The sequence below is a fragment of the Amphiprion ocellaris genome, chromosome 22 (genome assembly GCF_022539595.1).
Source record: "Amphiprion ocellaris isolate individual 3 ecotype Okinawa chromosome 22, ASM2253959v1, whole genome shotgun sequence".
In the NCBI taxonomy this organism is placed as follows: Eukaryota; Metazoa; Chordata; class Actinopteri; family Pomacentridae; genus Amphiprion; species Amphiprion ocellaris.
In genome coordinates, this window is record NC_072787.1 from 26,153,211 (window position 1) to 26,173,992 (window position 20,782).

Consider the following 20,782-nt stretch of genomic DNA (forward strand, 5'->3'; position numbering starts at 1 on the left):
ATGTACTTTATTTCTGTGATTTATTTGGGCATCATATGTAATATATTAAAATTTAGAATTTACCAAGACAGGTAAAATCGATAAAATAATTTTTTAAAAATTACATTTAGCATGTCAAATGGTGCTTTATTTCTGTGATTTTACAAATGATTATCTGTAGTTTAATTTTTAAAAATCTGTAAAAATAATAATTAAAAAATACTTGCTATAATTTTTAAATATTACAGTCTTTCTCAGTTATTTTTGGGGGGAAATTGGAGATGTGTTTGCTTGTCTCTAGACTACATGTTTGCATTTATCATTTAAAAATAAAATAGTGCAGAAAATAAACATGAATTTACAACTTTGGCCTGTAGTTATTATTTTACTTTATTTTATTTATGTATTTTTACATTTGACTTGTAAAATTCTACTTTATTTCTGTGATTTTTTGGGGGCTATTATATGTAATTTACCAAAATTTATAATTTACCAAAACACGGAAAATCTATAAAATCAAACATTTAAAAAAATCAAAATCTTGTAAAATAATGCTTTATTTCCTGTGATTTTACATGTATTCTTTTTATCCATAAAATATGTGCAGACTTTCTCCAGCCCATTGTTGTTGTTTTCCTACATTAAAATCACCATTGCCTGTTTTTAATATTAACTGTGTTCCTCCGGTCCGCCAGGGGGCGCTGCGGCCTTCAGACGCGCCGCCGCAGCTTCGTTATGATTCCTGGAAGAAAATAGACATTTTCGAGGTAACTGAGCGGCTCACTGGCCGAAACGAGCCTCCAGCATCTACTAAACCCTCATTACTGCCCCTGTTTCTACATTAATGTGCGCATTTCGGCTCCTCGCTCCTGCCGTTAAATAGCCAGCTGGTGCGAAGCGGCGAAAATATCCGCGGCCGGAACTTACAGTCGCTTCTGTTTAGCACGTTAGCTGCTGCAGCTAAGCTAAGCTAAAGTTAGCCTTGGCGGTGTTTGCGGCTGATGGCTGACTTCGGCAGCAGGATCCTGGTGAGTGTTTTTTAGTTACCCGGCGCTTATTTAAACAGATAAAGAGAAAATAGCTCAGCCGAAAAACAGCCCATGACTTTTTATTCAAGAGAGTTAAAGCAGTTTAATAAAAAAACAAAAGCGTTGACGCTAATGTGTGACTACTTCTTAAAACTGCATATTTGGTATGGAAGTCTTGTTTTAAGAGGCGAGTTATCATGTTTACCACAAAACAACTGTAAATAAATACACATTTTAACATTGAATTGTACTTATTTCGGCATAATATTAATTAAAGAAAAATAAACCTCGATAAATTATTAAATACATCAGTTTATTCCAAAAATGAGAGAGAATACTTGACCTATATATGTGCAAAAACAACAATATTGACAATAATGAAGAAATTTGAAGGTTTTAGTAACTGTACATTAAAAAAAACAGAAGCACCTGCATAAATGAAATGAATTTAAATAACTAATTAGATTACAGAACCTGCAGTTAAGGCTAAAACATGTATTACAGTCAGTGAGTCAAACAATATGCAAATGAAGTAACCTTAAAATTTACATTTAATGGACACATCTGCTGTTTGTTTACATCTTTAAGTAGGAATCACCTTTAGATAAATTATCAAACAAACAAACTGTTGACAGTTTAAATCCTGCGTCACACAGGCTGCGTATTGTTGATGCTAAATTGCAGCCTGTGTGTTTTGATAGTTTTAAATACAATAAAAACAGGAGGAATTTACAGTCAGAGAACAAATATTTTTTGTTTTTTTAAGTCTTTTTTTGTGTTTGGACTCGTATCTGTTATTTGGGAAACAGGAAAGTCTGTAAAATATCAGTTGTCCTTAATATACATATTTTTCTCGCAAATTGTGAATGTTCTTAAAGAAAATAGAAGTTTTACTGATATATATGGAATCACTTTAGATATTTTTAGGATTTTTTTGGAAGATTTTTACTCATTTTTTGAAAATATTTACAAGAATTTTCTTGCCAAATTGGAGGGATTTTTTTCAAATGAAACTTTTAAGGGAAACTTTCAAGGAATTATTGGAATTTTCTTCCTGAAGGTTTTGCAAATTTTCAGAAATTTGGGGGATTTTTTTGCTGAATTTTTGGATTTTTTTTATTAGATTTTTTTAAAAATATTTTTTGGTGCCAATCAATGAATACAGCAAAAGGGTTAAAGGGTATTTTTGTGTGTTTTTTTCTGTAATAAAACATGCATTTATATTTATTTTCTTGTTCCAGACATCTTCTGAACATCTTCGAGGTGGAGCTGCAGGAAAAGCGTCGTCGTCCTCGGTCATGGCCGGAAACGGAAACTGGGAGGCTGCCGGCAGCATGGACCAGATCACCGTGGTGAGGATCGACGACACGCACATCGCAGGGGAGCAGTCGCACATGGGCGGGAAGGCGAGGAGCAACGTGACCGAGTACTACGAGATGGAGTATTCGCTGCCCGCCGAGGAGGAGGTGGTAGAGGAGGAGGAGGAGGGCGTCTACGTCATCGAGTACTCCAACCCCGAAGAGGAGGGAGAGAGCTACCAGTTCACCGTGTCCGTCGACCGCTCGCTTCCCGCCAAGAAGCCGGTTGTGAAGCGGCCGGTGGTCCGAGAGAGGAGCGCAGATCCGCCACCGTCCAGACTGATGAGGCCGAGGCTAGAGCAGAAGAGGAAGCTGGAGGAGGCGAGGAGGGAGGAGCTGGTAAGCAACAAGAGCGTCCTGGAGCTGGGTGAGGACTACAGCGATGTCATGAACTCGGGGCAGAGGCAGCTGGTGTGCACCATGTGTCCGCCGCCCGGCAAGACCTTCAAGAGGGCGTCGGGCCTCGCCGTGCACCTGAAGCAGACGCACCACATGGAGGGCAAGAAGACGTTCTTCTGCACGTCCTGCCAGCAGTCGGTCCGCACGCAGGTGGAGCTGGACGCCCACACCCGTCGCCACGCCAACCAGGACGCCGTCTTCACTTGCCACGTGTGCCCGGCCGGCGGTCTGGAGGCGTTCAGTGGCTCCAGGTGGGGTCTGAGGAAGCACCTGGAGAAGGAGCACCCGGGCGTCGTCCCGCGCTGCCACGTCTGCAGCAAGGGCTTCAAGACGCTGGCATCGTACCTCGCAGACCAGTTCCGGCACGTCGGGGTGTCGCCATACTACTGCGCCAAGTGTCAGATCTACGAAATGACTGAGAGGGGGTTGAGCGTGCATGTCAAGAACCACAACAAGAAGAAGAAGAGGGAGCAGCAGCAGCAGCAGCAGCAGGATGGACACGAGCCGCCGCCAGAGCCAACAGGAATCCTCGCCGCCGATAACTCGGCCACAGACGACTCCGACTTCTGACCACATTCCTGCTGGTCGAGACTGAAGCAGCTCAAGAGACTCGTCTGACTTTATGCATCTGAACTGAATGTCGGACAGAAATAAACGTTTGTCACCGTTAGATTGTTGTTGTTTTTTTTTTTTTGTTTTTTTTTTAAACAATCATCCCTTTTATTTGGGAGTTTTCCATCATAATCTGGTTGCAGAACAGAGAATGTGAAGGTGCATCATGCTGGGTTATTATGTTTTATTTTACATTTTTACTCACTGTAGGTTAATTTTTCTCTGCAGCATAAAATCCTGAACCTCTGTGGAAACAGAACAACCACCACTAGAAGTAGAGAGAACTTAAATATGGCTTATGAGTGTTACGGCAGAATTAAAATGTCATGCATTATAAAAAATAGGGAAAAAAGTTGATGACTAATTTCACAATAAACAAGAAAATTTGGAGTCTGTTTGTCCAATACTTTATTGGAATCAATCATGAATTGTAAAAAACTAAAGTTACATTTCTTTCATAGTTTAAGAAAAATGTAAAAAACTGAAAACAAGGTCAACACTTAACAAAAATATTAGCAGTAGAGGAAAAATGGTGACTCTACGTATGATAGATGTTTGTTTTTTTATTTAAAAAAATGGTTTTCATTCATTTTTTTGCTCTATACAGCCTGCAGTTCAGTTTAGGAGTGCAGAATTTTTGGTTTAACCCTCCTGTCATCTTCATTTACGGGCACCAAAAAATATTGTTTCCTTCTCTGAAAACAAAATCCAAAAATTCAGCAAAAAAATTCCCCGAATTTCTGAAAACTTGCAAAACCTTCAGGAAGAAAATTCTAATAATTCCTTAAAAGTTTCCCTTCAAACTTTTATTTAAAAAAAAAAAAAAAAAAATCCCCAAATTTGGCAACAAAATTCTTGTAAATATTTTCCAAAAAATTAGTAAAAATCCTCAAAAAAAATCCTAAAAATATCTAAAGTGATTCCACATATATCAGTAAAACTTCTAATATTTTCTTAAGAACATTCACAAAAAAATCAACCAAAATCCAGTGAAATTCGCTGGATTTTGGTTGATTTTTTTGTGAATGTTCTTAAGAAACATTTAACATTTTTTTCCACAACAGAATGTTCAAAAATGTCCCAAAAATGTTGAAAATGTGGACATCAGAAGTTTCACTTTGAAAATATATTTTTTTCCACATTTTCAAACTTTAAATTGGGTCAATTTGACCCACAGGACGACACGAGGATTAAACACTGCCTGCATTTCAGCTGAGAAAACAGAATTTTTGTCACATGACCGTTGATCACAGCTGAGTCACCGACAGCTTCATGGTTCTGCTGAAGAATGCTGAATTTTTAGTTTTTTGCAGAATCTGATTGAATGAAACGGTTTATTTTTGGAGTAATTTTAAACCCAGACTCGTGGAGTGAAATGATTTTGATAAAATACGACAGTTTTAAGCTGAGATTTGGTTGGAGGGCCGTCAGAAAGTTGAAAATCCAGTCATTGTTTTTGTTTTCCTTGTTTCTGATTTGCTAATAAATGGTGTTATTTTGGCATTTTGTTCAGACAACATTCACAGTCTTTCCCAGCACAGCGTGACATCACCTTCACGTTCTCTACGAGTGGTGGAATATTCTCATTTTAGTCGAACAAACGTCCGTTTTACCGAGTAGAACTGTGTAGGAATCGTCAGAATCGCCTCCTCTGTATTTTTTATTCAACAATATTCCCTGAATGGTTAAAACTTCAGTGCCAGGTTTTAGTTTATTAGTTTTTTTATCCACAGATCAACATTTTTCACATCTAAGTGCAGTTTTTAAGATATTTCTTTTGGCAGCTTTTGATCTTAGTGACCAAATAGTATCAGCAACTAGTGGATTAATTTCACGATTAAAGAATGTTTTGGCCCCCGGAGTTTCAGAAAAATGGTCAATTTGTCCAAGAAACACTCAAAAATGAGAAAATATTCAATCAGAAATGGTAAAAATCCAAGAGATTTGGTTTTACTTCCACAGTTTTTATTGGTTGTTTGTATCCTGAGGATTTAAAAAAAAAAAAAAAAAAAAATTGGCTCCAAAATGTAAACATTTTGAAGATTTCACTAGAAAAACCGAGTAGTAAATGTTCTGTTGCACAGTAAACGGGATGTTTTCAGAGTAGAAACTGAGTTTTCTGCATTTAAAACACTTGAAAAATGTGTTTTTGCAGAAACTTTCCAGCTCTAAACTCCTGTTTCTAGAAGTTGTGGACAAAAACAAACCTCAGCCTGATTATGAGCTTAATATTATTTAAATTTCAGTTTTTCTGAACATTTGATTGACTTTTTAATGAGAAAAACAAATTATCTGCTGAGGAAGACTGCATGAGATGAAACATGATGAAATATTTCATCCAGAGAAGCTTTAAACTACATTTATCTGTTTTTAATGATCTTTTCTGAAGTTAAAATGCCGTCTCTTCAAAAAGTGTTATGTTTAACATTTTATAGGCAGGAAATTACTAAAAACTGTATTTCCCACCATCATATTTATTGATAATTACATCTGTTGTTTAGATTTCTGGGGTTTTAGGAGTTTAAAGTCCAAAATTTGAAAGAAAAAGTAGAAAAAAGTGCAACAGAAATACAGATTTTTCCTCATTAATCCTTAAATTCATCACGACCCCTTTGGATTTATCTGGGGACCTTGTAGGGGTCCTGAACCACAGCTTAGGAACTAGAAGTGTTTTTTGTGTAAAGCAGAAGTTTCACTGCAATCAACAGTAATTAAAATGTGGATTTAAAAGTTAAACGTTTGCAGATAAGCTGCTGAAACGTTCTTATTTTTGCAGAAATCACATTAAACTTTTAAATTTTAAACTCCTAAATGAATAAATTGAGAAATTTTTTATTTCATTCTTGGATGAAACGAGTCAAAGGTGCTACAAAAAAAATCACCAAAATCTTGAGTTTGGTGCAAAAACTCCACAAAGAGCTGCAGCGTTTTCCTGTTTTTACGACCCTTCAGTAGTTTTTCATGTTTTTTTTAACGACTGGGATGAAATATTTGTTGTGTATTTTTGTGTTTTTTAATTTTTATTCTTTGCTGTGTTGGTTTGTCTGCAACTTTATCCATTAAAGGGAAACGCCACTAAGTTTTATTCTCCTGATACTGTATTTTTGTTTGAATTTAAACTGGATTTAATTCCTAAAGTTGAACCATTTCTGACTGTATTTTATTAATTCAGACGTTTGTGCGGCTTTTAATAGTTGGAGTTTTGCACAAAATGTTTGTTTTTTTTTAAAAAAAAAAAACCTCAATTTTTTCAGTTTCCTAGAAGTTCTTTGGTAAAAATCTACTTATGTTGAAGGTTAAAGCACAAAGTATTAAAGCTACTTCACCAATTTAATCAAACAAATTACTTTTCAAGTCCATATAGGTTGAAATTTACGTTCTTAAATGTCAAGTTTAGTATTTTGGGGCTTAAAAAAGATAAAAATGCGAAGCCATAGAGCAGATTTATAAGAATTAACTAGTTTTACACCCATAAAGTGAGATTTTCCCTCAGAATTAAATGTGATCACAGAATAAATTCACAAACCTTTGAGCTTCTTCTGCTGATCAGCGTCTTTCAGCAGCTGCTTGGAATCAGAGGCGTCTTCGGATTTGCCTCATTGAAAATCACACAAAGCCTTTTTCCAGCATTTTACACCATCGGTTTCACCTCGAAATAAAAGTAAACATAACATCACATTCACAGAAATCTGCACAGATTAATGAAATCTGGCCAATAAATTCTAAAATTACCCAAAACTCTGCTTTAAATCAGGAATACTTAGTGTTCGTTCTCTCTCCTGTTTGTCTCTTGACATTCACTCATCTTACTGCCACCGATCTCCTGAGAAATGTTTTACAGATGATTCTCTTCTGTAAAAATGATCAAAATGTGACCCAGGTGACATAAAACGACCACAATGTGATGCATAACTACCACAAACATGTAAAACTACCAAAATGTGACATAAAGGATGTAAAACAGCCAAATTATTAAGCAATAAACCTCCAAAAGACATTAAATTTCCATACAAAATTGGATGGAAAACACCCACAAAAAGATGTAAAAACACCAAAATGAAACAAAACAACATGTAAGAAGACCAAAACTAGATGCAAAACTACCACAAAAAGATGTAAAAGACCAAAATAGAATGCTAAACAACACCAAAAGCATGTAAAACAACCAAAAAAGACACACAAAGCCAAGCAAATGATGCGATATATAACCATAATGGGACACAAAACAACCAAAATGTGACGTGAAGGATGTAAAACAACCAAATTATTAAGTAATAAACCTCAAAAAAATGCTAAATTTCCAGAAAAATGATGCAAAACAACCACAAAAAAAATTAAATGTCCAGAATTAGACGGAAAACACCAACAAAAGATGTAAAAACACCAAAAAAGAGACAGAAAGTCGAGGAAATGATCTGAAATAACCATAACCTGACACAAAACAACCACAAACATGTAAAAAGACCAAAATAGGATGCAAACCACCACAAAAAGATTTTAAAAATATGAAAATCTGACCCAAAAAAACACAAAAAGATGTATAAAAAGATTAAAATGTGACTCAACTGACATAAAATGACCAAAATGAGATGCAGAATGACAAAGATGTAAAAATACCTAAATGTGACACATGCAACGTAAAATGACCAAAACGTGGAGTAAAATAACCACAAAAACACATAAAACTACCACAATGTGATGTAAAAAATGTAAAGCTACCACAAAAGCACCAACAATGACCAAAATGTGACAGAAAACAACCACAAAAAGATGTAAAAAAGATTACACTGACACAAAACAACTGAAAAAGATATAAAAATGGTCAAAATGTGACACAACTGATATAAAATGAGCAAAATGGGATGCAAAACAACTAAAAAAAAGATGTGAAACTAACGAAATGTGACATAAAAATTAAAACAACCACAAAAAGAAGTAAAAGCACCAAAATTAGATGTAAAACAGCAACAAAAGGATGTAAAAAGACCAAAATAGGACACAAACCAACAGCAGAGAAACACAAAACTTCCAAAATGTGACATAAAACATGTAAAACTTCCACAAAAGGACGTTTAACTTCCTGTGTTGCAGTTTACAGTAAAAGTTTAAGATACAACTGAAAAAAATAAAAGTTGTGAATATAAGAAAATGCGAAACGGCTTCGAAGGCGCAGAAATCCTCAAATTTTCTGAATAAATTCAGAATTGAACCCCCTGAATCTAAAAAGAAAAATCTATATTTCACTCTGAACACACTTTAAACATCAACCCCATTGTTTTTATTTAATTTGATTTTAAAAAATCCAACATTTTTAATAGAAAATTCAGTTTTTTTTAACAAACCACAAGAGACAGTTTGAGCGGAGATCAATAAAAACCACAAAGTCCGATCTGCTGATTATTAATTGTATTGTTTTTAATAGAAAGTCCAACTCTGCAGGTACAAAAACAGAGAGTCGGCGTAGCAGCAGCATCTCCGACAGAAGAGGAAGAGGAAGAGGTGAAGAAAGAAAAGAAAAAAGATTTTCAGAATTACAGAAAAAAAATCATTTTCTTTACGTGTTTTTCCCAGAGCTGTACACGGAGACGAGATCAACACTTCATGATCAATAATTAGATAGAAAACATAAAGAAAACCTGCATTTATCCCTTTAAAATGGAGACGACCGCACAGGAAGTTCAGTCCACCAGGCTTTTATTTTGAAGGAGCTTCAGGACAGACGGACGCGAAGACGGACGTTTGATTTAGTTTATTTTTCTACTTCTGTGGGAACTCAGATCCGCCAGAAAAAGATCAAATATGAAGAAAAGATTTCAGAAATATTCATCAAAGAGTGAAAATGATCAAATAAAATCATTTTATTTTAAAAAGTCCAAAAATATGAGATAAAAAGTCGAAATTTTCACGTAAAAAGTTGAACAATCCTTCAATCTCATGACATTTATCTCTATTATAGAAATATCTATATCTATATATTCATCTTTATTTCACTTTTTATGTCAAACGTTTGTTTTGTTTTTCAAAAAAAATACTTTTTATCTGATAAGTTTGACATTTTATTGAAATTTTATCTCAAAAGACAACTTTTATTTTACTTTTTAACTCATATTTGACTTTTCATCTCATAATTTTTATATTTTGTCTCAGTTTTGACTTTTTTTAATCTCAAATGTTTAACTTTATTTTTAAATTTTGTTTTTTCATCTCATAAATTTCACTTTTTTATCTCAGTTCTGACATTTTATTGAAAAAATTTTGACTATTTTTTATCTCATAATTTTGACTTTTCATCTATTTGTGACTTTTCATCTCATAATTACAATTTTTTATCCCAAAATTTAGACTTTTTATCTCATAATTTAGACTCTATCACTTTTTAATGATGAAAAACGAACTTTTCTTCTTTATTTCTTCTTTAACTGGCAGAAATCAGCTTCCACAGTTTGTTTTCTCTCTGTGACACACTTCAGGACTCGTCACGTTTATTTGATTTCTAATATTTTTGCAGCAGAGACTCTAATAGCTCAGATTCACTTCACTGAAGATCTACCAGAGCAGCTTCAGATGGATCAGTCATGATGGAGGTCCAGCTGACTGAAATCAGTGTCGGAGCTGCGAATGTTAATTATTCTCCAGATGAATGATTATTTTATTCCACCAGCAGCCCGAACTCCAAAAATCTTCCCTTTAACGTGATATGAAGCAAAAAAAAAAAAAAAGCTGAGAATCTTTACATCTGAGAGGCTGAAAACGGATTGTTCTGGTCGTTACTGCATAAACATGTGCAGGAAAAAAACTATTTAGGGCTGCTGATGTTCAAAACCTCCATCGTCTGAGTCTGATTATCTCCTGTGGCGTTTTTAGGTTAATTTTGTGTGAACTAAACCTTTATTTTCCTCCAACTCGCTGCTGAAGCTGGTTTTCAGGCTGGAATGTTGTTCGAGTCACGCTTTTTTAAAGGGTTTGCAGACAGAAGTTCCTACACGTCGCAGTTTGATCCCAAAACCAGACGTCCGTTTGAGAAAAAAGGTGGTAAATGTAAGATTAAATTTCAAAATAAAAGCCCGTAAAGACGAAACAGATCCGTATTTCTCTTTCCGTCGCCTCCGTTTGTTTGTGTGCTTGTTGTTTCCATCTCGTTCCCTCCTTGACTTTAAAAAAAGAAAATGCATCGCCTTGATTCGTAGAAACCTGAGTTGCTCAGCGTGTTTCGTATATTTACATTTCTGCCATCAGTCGGCTCCTACAGAAGGTCAGAGGACGATCCAGTGATTGTTGACGAAGCCGAAGGCTCAAATGCCTTTTTTTAAATTATTATTTCAACCTTATTTCTAGATAAAAATGGCGTCCTCATATTATGGAGGAAACAACTAAAGAAAGTGGAGCTAAAGCTGCTTTTAGAGCCTCGATTTTCTTAAAGCTGCACAAGATTTCTGTAAAACTTTAAAAAACCGCTTCATTCTGAACCTTCGATCTCTGAATTCTGATGATTTATTAGAGCTGTGACAAAAGAAACTTTATCTGACATTAAACTTACTGAAAAAAGACATTTAAAAAGCCAAAAAATAACTCTGAAATGTGAATATTTACCAATTTTGAGTCATTTTAAAGCAAATATTCTCATTGTAAAAAAAATCATAATTTTTTGAGTTGTTCACAAGCAAAAAAAAAGACAAATATTCTCTTTTAAAATATGAATATTGATCATTTTATGCTGTTTTGAAGCAAAATGACACATTTTCTAACACCAATGTGAATATTTACCATTTCTAGAGTTGCTTTAAAGCAAATAATCTCTTTTAAAGTGTGCATATTTATCATTTTCAGGTTATTTATGGACAGAAATAACAAATATTCTCTTTTCAGATGTGAATATGTACCATTTTTTTACATTGTTTTTAAGCAAATACTCACTTTTAAAATGTGAATACTTTTCATTTTTATGCTGTTTTAAAGCAAATCTTCTCACTGTAAATGTAAATATTTACCATTTTTATGCAGTTTATCAGCAAAAATAACAAATATTTTGCTATAAATGTGAATATTTACCAATTTAAGTGTTATTTTTAAGTAAATAATCTCTTTTAAAGTGTGAATATTTACCATTTTCAGATTGTTTATTGGCCAAAATGACAAATATCCTCTTTTCAAATGTGAATATTTACTATTTTTGCATTGTTTTTGAGCAAAAAAAAGCAAAAAGACAAATACTCCCTTTCAAAATGTAAATATTGTCCATTTTTATGCTGTTTTAAAGCATAACTGACAAATATTCTGATATAAATGTGAATATTCACTGTTGTAAATATTGTTTTTAGGCAGAAACTACAAATATTCTCATTTAGAACGTAAATATTTACTATTTTTAAGTTGCTTTTTTCCATTAAAATGTAAATATTTATCATTTTTTATGCTTTTTATGGGCAGAAATGGTAAATTTTCCGTTAAAAAAATGTGAATATTCACCATTTTTAGGTTGTTTCTTGGCAAAAATGACAAATATTTTGGCATAAGTGTGAATATTTACCTCTTTTTAGCTTGATTTTAGGCAGAAACAACAAATATTCTCACTTAAAATGTGAATATTTACCATTTTTAAGTTGATTTTAAAGCAAATATGCTCTTTTCAACTATAAATATTTACAATTTTAATGTGAATTTGATGCAAAAATGACAAATATTCTCTAAAAATGTGAATATTTTATTGTCTGTTGTGATATAAAATTAAATATTTTATAATTTTGAGCTGCCAATTCCACAAAATTTAAATTTAGTTCAAAAAACGTTTCATTTTGAGTTTGTTTTAGAGTGTTTCAGGGGTTCAAATTGTCCAAAATTTAAGAAAACATCTTGAATTCCCTCAAATTCAGATTTTTTAAAGTAGAATATTTAGAAATTTTACATTTTCAGCTCAACAGTAGAGCTGAAATATCTACATTCAGCTGCTTGTAGGAGTGAAATCATTTGATATTAGCAGGAGAACAGAGCATCGCTGCTTTACTTCATCACATGAAGCATTTAAACTAACAGATTAGAAAATAAAATCCTGATAATTGTTTAATAAAAGAGCAGCAAAGAGTTTTAAATCAGAGTTGCAGACTGTCAGGATGTCGTCTTGATTCGGCCACCAGGAGGCAGCAGAGGTCAACTTGTGCAGCTTTAAATGAGGCTGAGGCAGAAAATGACTTATTATGGCTCATATTTGTTATCTAAAGCGTAAATCAGGAGATATTTAGCTGTTTTCTGACTGTCAACACATCGTAGGAGCAGAAACTAAACAACACTAAACAATTCCTTTGAATAACTGTTTTCCCGGATTATTTTGAGCAAGAGCTTCAAAAAATGTAAAATTAAAATAAAAGTAAAAATTACCACAAACAGCTGCGACAAAAACTCACGACAGCAGAGAATGTGGAAGAATCTGATGCTGGAAAAATCTGATCAGAAACTGCAGATGGGACCCATTTTACCTCAATATGGACTCTTTTTCCTCACTGTAGTCCATTTTTTCATCACTGTAGTCCATTTTTCCCTCATTGTGGATTTATTTTTCCTCACGATGGACTTATTTTAGCTCACTATGGAACCATTTTGCTTCACTACTGACCCGTTTTACCTCACTGTAGTCTGCTAAAAAACTATACTCAAAAACTGCAGCTGTTTCCAGATGTTTGACTCATAGAATTAATGCACTAACAAGAGGCAGATTTCAGTATTTTTATGCGATTTGTTGACAGACAGAAAACAGAAAATATCCAGATGTTTGATTTTAACTCTTGATTTAACTGTATTGTTCTTTGAGTAATAAAATCCTGGACGTCTGCTCCTGAACTTGTCCTTCTGCTCTCTGGGTTTTTCTAATTCAAACGTTGGGAGGCTTGTTTCAGACCTTCTGTCCTTGTCTGCAGACGCCGTCGTCTCGGAGGCTACTTGAGGTTTAAATGGTGGACCAACCTTTAGATGCATACCTTTGTTCCTATGGTTACGGTCCAGAGTCAATAAATACAGTGCTTTTATTTTCCTGACGCCGCTCAGCCCGAGGCGGCGCTGATTGTCCCAAGCAGAAAAAAAGGGGGGGACAGACTTCCTTTATCGCGGCCTCAAGTCCGGACTCTACAGCGAGGCGGCGGCCAATCAGAGGAGTCCGTGGAGGCGGAGGGGGCGGGGCAGGAGGGAGTGGCAGCGGGGTGGTCTCCTATTTGGTGTTAGCGGTTCCCAGGTCCATCAGTAGTCTGTCCGGCCGGACCAAGGCGGCGGCGAGGGGAGGAAGGAGGTCCGGCTGGAGGTCAGATCGAGGTCAGAGTTGACAGGAAGAGGAAGAGGAAGAGGAGGTCACAGGGCCGTGGAGGTGATCTTCTTCATCCCCCGCCGCTGGGCCAGAGTGGAACAGCCCACCGGCTCCAGGACCGGAGGGACGTTCCTGTTCAGGGCCGAGTAGGTGGCCGCCATCGCCCCCTGCAGGACGAGACAGGAAGTACTGGGTAGACCTGGAAACGCCAGGCGGACTCTGGGAGTTTTACCCCGCTGTGGACTCATTTTCCCCCACTGTGGACTCATTTTACCCCACTGTGGACTCATTTTACCTCACTGTGGACTCATTTTATCTCACTGTGGACTCATTTTACCTCACTGTGGACTCATTTTACCCCACTGTGGACTCATTTTTCCTCACTGTGGACTCATTTTACCTCACTGTGGACTCATTTTACCCCACTGTGGACTCATTTTACCCCACTGTGGACTCATTTTACCCCACTGTGGACTCATTTTACCTCACTGTGGACTCATTTTACCTCACTGTGGACTCATTTTACCCCACTGTGGACTCATTTTACCTCACTGTGGGCTCATTTTACCCCACTGTGGACTCATTTTACCTCACTGTGGACTCATTTTACCTCACTGTGGACTCATTTTACCCCACTGTGGACTCATTTTACCTCACTGTGGACTCATTTTACCCCACTGTGGACTCATTTTACCCCACTGTGGACTCATTTTACCTCACTGTGGACTCATTTTACCCCACTGTGGACTCATTTTACCTCACTGTGGACTCATTTTACCCCACTGTGGACTCATTTTACCCCACTGTGGACTCATTTTACCTCACTGTGGACTCATTTTACCCCACTGTGGACTCATTTTACCTCACTGTGGACTCATTTTACCCCACTGTGGACTCATTTTACCCCACTGTGGACTCATTTTACCTCACTGTGGACTCATTTTACCCCACTGTGGACTCATTTTACCTCACTGTGGACTCATTTTACCCCACTGTGGACTCATTTTACCTCACTGTGGACTCATTTTCCCCACTGTAGCCTAATTTTTTCTCACTGTAGTCAAATTTGTCCTCATTTTCCCTCACTGTGGCCTAATTTTCCCTCATTACTGGCTCATTATTCTTCACTTTGGCCTCATTTTTCCTCACTGTGGTGCTGTAAATATCGGAAATGTACATATATACATCAAATTTTCAACGAAAATTGATGATGTCATAAAAATGCAGTAATTTATTCTGAAATTGTTGGAAAATCTGACTTAGATAAAAACAGTGGGGCACTAGCTAGTTGTCGTCGACTATTACGACTATTTTCATTCTTTTTGGCAGCGTTAAGATGTTTTCCCTTTTTCTTCTGGCGTCCAAAGTGACAAAGTATTTCAGCGTTTTGTTATATGGAGTTTAAACTGTTAATATTAGCATGAAAATCAGGAAAAATATCCGCAAATGTGAGTCAAATTTACTCTATATTGCAGTTAAATGGTTAAAATACAGATTAAATTTAAGTATTGGGTATTTTTGATGTGTTTCTTTGCAGGCAGGTGAGGTTTGAAAGCATAAAAAAGGTAAATTAAGGAAACAGATGATACCTTAACCAGGTGAGGAGCGTCCTGTCTGTTGAGGGTGTATTTGGGCAGCTGGTCTCGGTGCGTCACCCAGGGGTGTCGGAGGACCTGGCCGGCCGTCAGACGCTGGTGAGGGTCCACATGGAGCATCTTGGAGACCAGGTCCTGGAGGTCAGAGGTCACAATAAACCAAACGTGAAGTAACAGACTGGAAATAACCACAGGAAGTTTCATACAAGTCCACAGTCACTGAACCTAAAGCAGGTTTGAGGTGTTTTTTACTCACTGTGGCTCATTTTTTACTACAAAATAAAAGTCCTGCTCCTCTCTGGAAACAGAACAACCACAATTAGAAGTAGAGAGAACTCAGAAATGTCTTCTGTGCTGTAATGATACAGTTAGAACAACACAAAACAAAAAATAAAATGAATTTCTTTGATTATTAAGATTATAAAAATGAGAAAATTTGGACTCTGTATGTCCAACATTATTTCTAAGTGACCACAGATGTGATCAAAACTGAAAAAAACATCAGATCTACAAATTATAAACAATTAACTATTTACATTTTTTTAATTGTTTCCGGTTTTGTCATACACTGCCTGCAGTTCAGTCAAGAAATCCTTGAATTTTTGTTATGTGTAGCCTCATTTTATCTTACTGCAGGCTATTTTTTCCTCACTTTTGTTCAATTTTACCTCACTGTAGTCTGATTTTACTTCACTGTAGTGTAATTTAACCTCACTGTAATCTAGTTTTACCTCACTGTGGGCTTATTTTTCCTCACTTTTGTCAAAAAAGTCCTCATTGTAGTCTAATTTTTCCTCATTAACCCCATTTTTCCATCACTGCAGCCTCTAGTCATAATCATTTAATTATAGAATTTTTTTGTTGGTCACAGCTGAGTCACTAATGTCTTCTTTTTTTTTACAGAGCCGGGTGCAAATTGTTTATTTTTTTCATTTTTTAAAAACATGACCTGTAGAATAAAGTGAATTTGATCAAATGTCATGACTTTAAAGCTTAGATTTGGTGAAGTTTCCCAGTCATGACTAGGTTAAGAAGGATCTGAAAGTTGAAAATCAGATTGTTTTTTTCAGTTTGTACATTTTCTGGCTCTGATAAATGGTGTAATTTGGGCATTTTTAAAGAATAGGCAACACACATTGGATGTTGGAGTTAAACACACTGAAAATTACACTGCAAAATTAACATTTAACTTAATTTCTACATTAGTAGAGACGGGAAAAACTCCATATTTATAAACTTTATACATTAGATGCTCCACAGCTGCAACCGCTGAGATAAAAGTGTGATTTATTCCCTCAATCTGAGCGACTGTTTGTGCTTCTTTTTGTGTGTTTATTGTGTTTGTGTTGGTTTCAGCACCTTTGCTTCAGCAGAGACGGAGTTCCAGTATCCTCCGCTGAGGGAAAACTTGCCGCTGCCGATCCGAGCCAGAATCTCCTCCGGCGTGTCCTCTGGTCCGTTAGCGAAAGGAGTGAAACTGCAGGAAGAAGGACGGGGAAGAGGAGAATGAAGCGTCTGTATGTCGGTACAATAACAGGGAAAAGCTTAAACACACCAACACCAATCATAGAGACATTAAAACTGTGAAATAATGTGTTTTCATGAGCAATACTTCATTTCTCAGATGAAATATTTCAGTTTAATGTGAAATATTTCGACTCCTTTAGCAATATTTCATAATAGTATGTGATACTACTTTAATACCTCAGGATATTCGTCAGTGTTGCTTCTTATTTTTCTATTCTAGTCATAAAGAACTTTCTTTTGGATGAATAAAGTTATTCTCATCTTGAATGAATTTTATGTAGTACACAAATCACAGCAAACAAAGCAATATTTACCATTTTTAAGTCATTTATGGGCAGAAACAGCAAACACTCTTTTCAAATGGGAATATTTATCACTTTAATGTTGTTTGTAACCAAAAATAACAATTATTACCTTTTAAAGTATGAGTATTTACCCTTAATAAGCTGTTTTTTAGCAACAGTGACAAGTATTTACTGTTTTTTTATATTATTTATAGGCAGAAACACAAATTCTCTCTTTTAAAATGTGAATATTTACAATTTTTAGGTTGTTGCTTATCAAAAACGACAAATATTCTGACATAAATATGAATATTTAGCATTACTTATATCCTTTACAGGCAGAAACGACAAATATTCTCTTTTTAAATGTGAATATTTACAATTTTTATGTTGTTTTTAAGCAAAGATGACAATCAATACCTTTTAAAGTATGAATATTTACCATTATTAAGTTGTTTTTAAGCAACAGTGATGAATATTTACCATTTTTTATATTATTTATTGGCAGAAACACAAATACTCTTTTAAAATGTGAATATTTACCATTATTAAGCTGTGTCTTTGCAAAAATGACAACTATTCTGATAGGAATATGAATATTTGCCATCTTTTAGGTTGTTTAGAAGCAAAAACAACAAATACTCTCTTTTCAAATGGGAATATTTATCATTTTTATGTTGTTTTTACCAAAAATGACAATTATTACCTTTTAAAGTGGGAATATTTACCATTTTTAGGTAGTTTCTTGGCAAAAATGACAAATATTCTGATATAAATGTGAATATTTACCATTTTTAAGTTGTTTTAAAACACTGGAAGCAAAGCAACACAATACTATGTGAGTTTTGAGGTTTAAATTAACTGTCTGAGTTAACTTAAGCCTCATGTTATTACAACATTTATCAGACCAAGAAATTATTAAAACTGAAAAAATTATCAGATTTTTACCGTTCTGATGGTCCCTCAACTAATCACCTGTCATGTGCGGTTAAGTCGGGAAAATTAACCAAATCTAAGCTTAAAATTGTGATATTTCCTCAAAGTCTCTTTATTCTACGTGTCTTACTTATAAAATCACCAAAAATAAACCATTTGCTTAAATCAGATTCTGTAAAAACAAAAAAATTCTGAGCTCCTCGACACACTCAGGAAGTCTTTAGTGACTCAGGTGTGACCAACAGTCACATGACAAAAATTCTGTGATTTTCAGTTGAACTGCAGGCAGTGTTCACACAAAACAAATTAAAAATGTAAATAGTTAAATATCTACACCGTGTAGAGTCACTATTTATTCTTCTAGTGTTGATACCACCTAATAAATGTTGTTCATGCTGCTTGCAGTTCATTTTAATCCTAATAAAATGAATAAAATGTCATTGTAGAGTTGTGTAAACGACGCAGAAACACACTGAACCGACCCTGTTAGCATGGTGTAGAGCAGAACTCCCAGACTCCAGATGTCGCAGGCAGCATCGTAGCCCTGCTTCTTCAGCACCTGACAGCAACACAGAAAAGATTTAAGTAGAAATAAACAACCGACAGCAGCTTTTATTAGACTTCTGCAACACAGAGCTGTAACACCTTCTACATTTTCCCATTTATACCACTTATAGCTATATTTAGACCTCATTTACTGCCAGTGAGCTTCTAACATGCTTCGTTTTTGCAGGTTTGGGGAATCAAACATGACAGCAAAAAAATCACATTTCAAGCTGTTAAATAGAAACTAACAACAAAAGTAGAATGTTTGCTCTCAGTAGTTGGAGTTTGTGATGAGAAACACATATTTTTAGAGGTTTTGGAGCACCTTTCTGCATAAATTGACACCCTAATTTAACAGAAATTGCTGCTCGTGTTTGGTGTCAAGAGGTTTGTTTTATTTATTTACTTTAAAGCAGCTGATTATACTGTAGTTTTTAAGCTTATTTGCATGAGTGAGTCAGAGCAGAAACACTATGACAGCAACAAAACACTGAATTATACAAGAAAGAGCTAACTGTTTAATTAATTGTTTAAAATAAAAATAAAAACTGTTATTTACGTGTTTTATTTAATTATGATGCAAATTTATGCAGCATGACGCACAAAAAAATCTAATTAGACTAAGTTTCTGAGTTATTATGTTTACAAAAAAAACTCCCAATTAGGAGTAAAAGTACATTTTTAATAAGTTTTTTGTTTTTCTTTGTGTGATATATATCACTGTGATGTCTAAAGTCACTGGAACAAACAAAAACTGGAAAGAAACTGTTGAGAAATTACTGAAAAAGTCTAAACTTTCCAGTTTAAAGTGACTAAAAATGACATTTAATCGCCCACAAGTCGCTAATTTAGCAGTAAGTAAATAAATAAAACCTCCTGACACCAAACATAAGAGGTTGTTTCTGTGAAATCAGGATGTAAATTTATGCAGAAAGGTGCTCAAACATACTAGTACTGTTACACAGAGAACCAGAACCCAACATTTCATGCAACAAAACACAAAAGAGGAGCTAAAATGTTGGATTTGAGGTCTGACCTCGGGGGCGACGAAGTTAGCGGTGTAGCACGGCGTCATGAGCAGCCCGTTCTCCGCTCGCAGCTGTTTGGCGAAACCGAAGTCGCAGATCCGGATGGACTCGGCGTTGCCGCTCTCGTCCACGTACAGGATGTTGCTGGGCTTCAGGTCTCTGTGAACCACCTGAGGATTAAAAAAAAAAGTCAAAGAGTTAAACGGAGCAGACGTGGAGGATTTCTTCTCCTTTTTCACTATTTTTGATTAAACTGAAAAACATAGTCTGATCATTCACAGCTTTTATATTATTTATTATTATTCTTATTATTAAATCTCTCAACTCCAAGCTGCAGTTGGTGGGCGAAATGTCTTGAGAAAAATAAGTTAAATTTCAACAAGATTATGCCTCAGTTTATCATTTACACATTAAATTTACAGATCACAGAATGTCTACAAAGGAACACAACATTTAGTCACAGCTATCTGGAACTGAATAATATAGTATTTTACTTTATCATCAAAACAACAAAAGTCAGACAAAAAAAGACAAAAAAACAAAAACTAGACAAAATATTCAAAAAAAAAGTTACAAAGTGGCAAAAAAATGGACAAACGACAAAAAGAATTAGACAAAAAAGAAACAAAACAACAAAAACAACACACAAAACAATGAATAAAGCAAAACACAAAATAACAAAATAAGAGACAAAAAACACAAGCGAGACAAAAAGGAAACACAAAATGACAAAAACAACAAACAATAGGACAAAAACATGAGACAAGTGACAAAAGTCAGACAAAAAACAACTAAAACAAGACAAAATAATACAAAAATGAGACACAAAGTGAAAAAAGGAGACAAAATGACAAATGCTAGAAACAAAACGACAAAAACATCAGACAACACCAAACAAAACAAAAAAAGAGACAAAAATTTCGACAAACGACAAAAAATGAGACAAAAAATGACAAAAGCGAGAAACAAAATGACAAAAAAATAGACAAACAACACAAGCGTTTTACAAATTTACAATTTCCAGTTAATGTCTTCTCTGCAATTTTTATATCTCTGATATACATAATCAACAAAATGAGGATTAAATAGTAATAGCACCGCAAATAGCTCAAACTTTCAGAATAAATCATATAAATGCATCCACAGCAGAGAGAAGCAGCTGATTATCTCATTAAATGCTGCATTTTTGGAAAATTTTGCCC

At 35.1% G+C, this 20,782-nt stretch overlaps 2 protein-coding genes across 4 annotated transcripts in view; one reads left to right on the forward strand and one right to left on the reverse strand.

Moving 5' to 3' along the window:
* The first annotated feature begins 718 nt into the window (after positions 1 to 718).
* On the forward strand, positions 719 to 3,766 carry si:dkey-226l10.6 (zinc finger protein 878). The gene is made up of 2 exons (XM_023294869.3): positions 719 to 1,007; positions 2,249 to 3,766. Exons 1-2 carry the CDS (start codon positions 981 to 983, stop codon positions 3,332 to 3,334), a joined length of 1,113 nt encoding a protein of 370 aa, XP_023150637.2. The 5' UTR covers positions 719 to 980; the 3' UTR covers positions 3,335 to 3,766.
* Positions 3,767 to 8,767: 5,001 nt separating this feature from the next.
* rps6ka3b (ribosomal protein S6 kinase, polypeptide 3b) overlaps positions 8,768 to 20,782 on the reverse strand; it is a 73,955-nt gene continuing 61,940 nt past the window's right edge. For all 3 annotated transcript variants that reach the window (XM_055007105.1, XM_035941334.2, XM_023294867.3), the window contains 5 exons: positions 19,589 to 19,750; positions 18,489 to 18,565; positions 16,619 to 16,736; positions 15,254 to 15,394; positions 8,768 to 13,831 (listed from right to left, as the gene is read on the reverse strand). In XM_055007105.1, the coding sequence (XP_054863080.1) occupies positions 13,709 to 13,831; positions 15,254 to 15,394; positions 16,619 to 16,736; positions 18,489 to 18,565; positions 19,589 to 19,750 (621 nt within the window). In that variant the 3' untranslated portion in view covers positions 8,768 to 13,708. The remainder of the gene's footprint in view (positions 13,832 to 15,253; positions 15,395 to 16,618; positions 16,737 to 18,488; positions 18,566 to 19,588; positions 19,751 to 20,782) is intronic.

What these genes read in the sequence shown, in the direction of transcription:
- si:dkey-226l10.6 (XM_023294869.3), top strand. Translation starts at nt 981, where the DNA reads ATGGCTGACTTCGGCAGCAGGATCCTG. An exon ending in ACTTCGGCAGCAGGATCCTG is followed by an intron (nt 1,008 to 2,248) that starts GTGAGTGTTTTT and finishes TTCTTGTTCCAG; the next exon opens with ACATCTTCTGAACATCTTCG.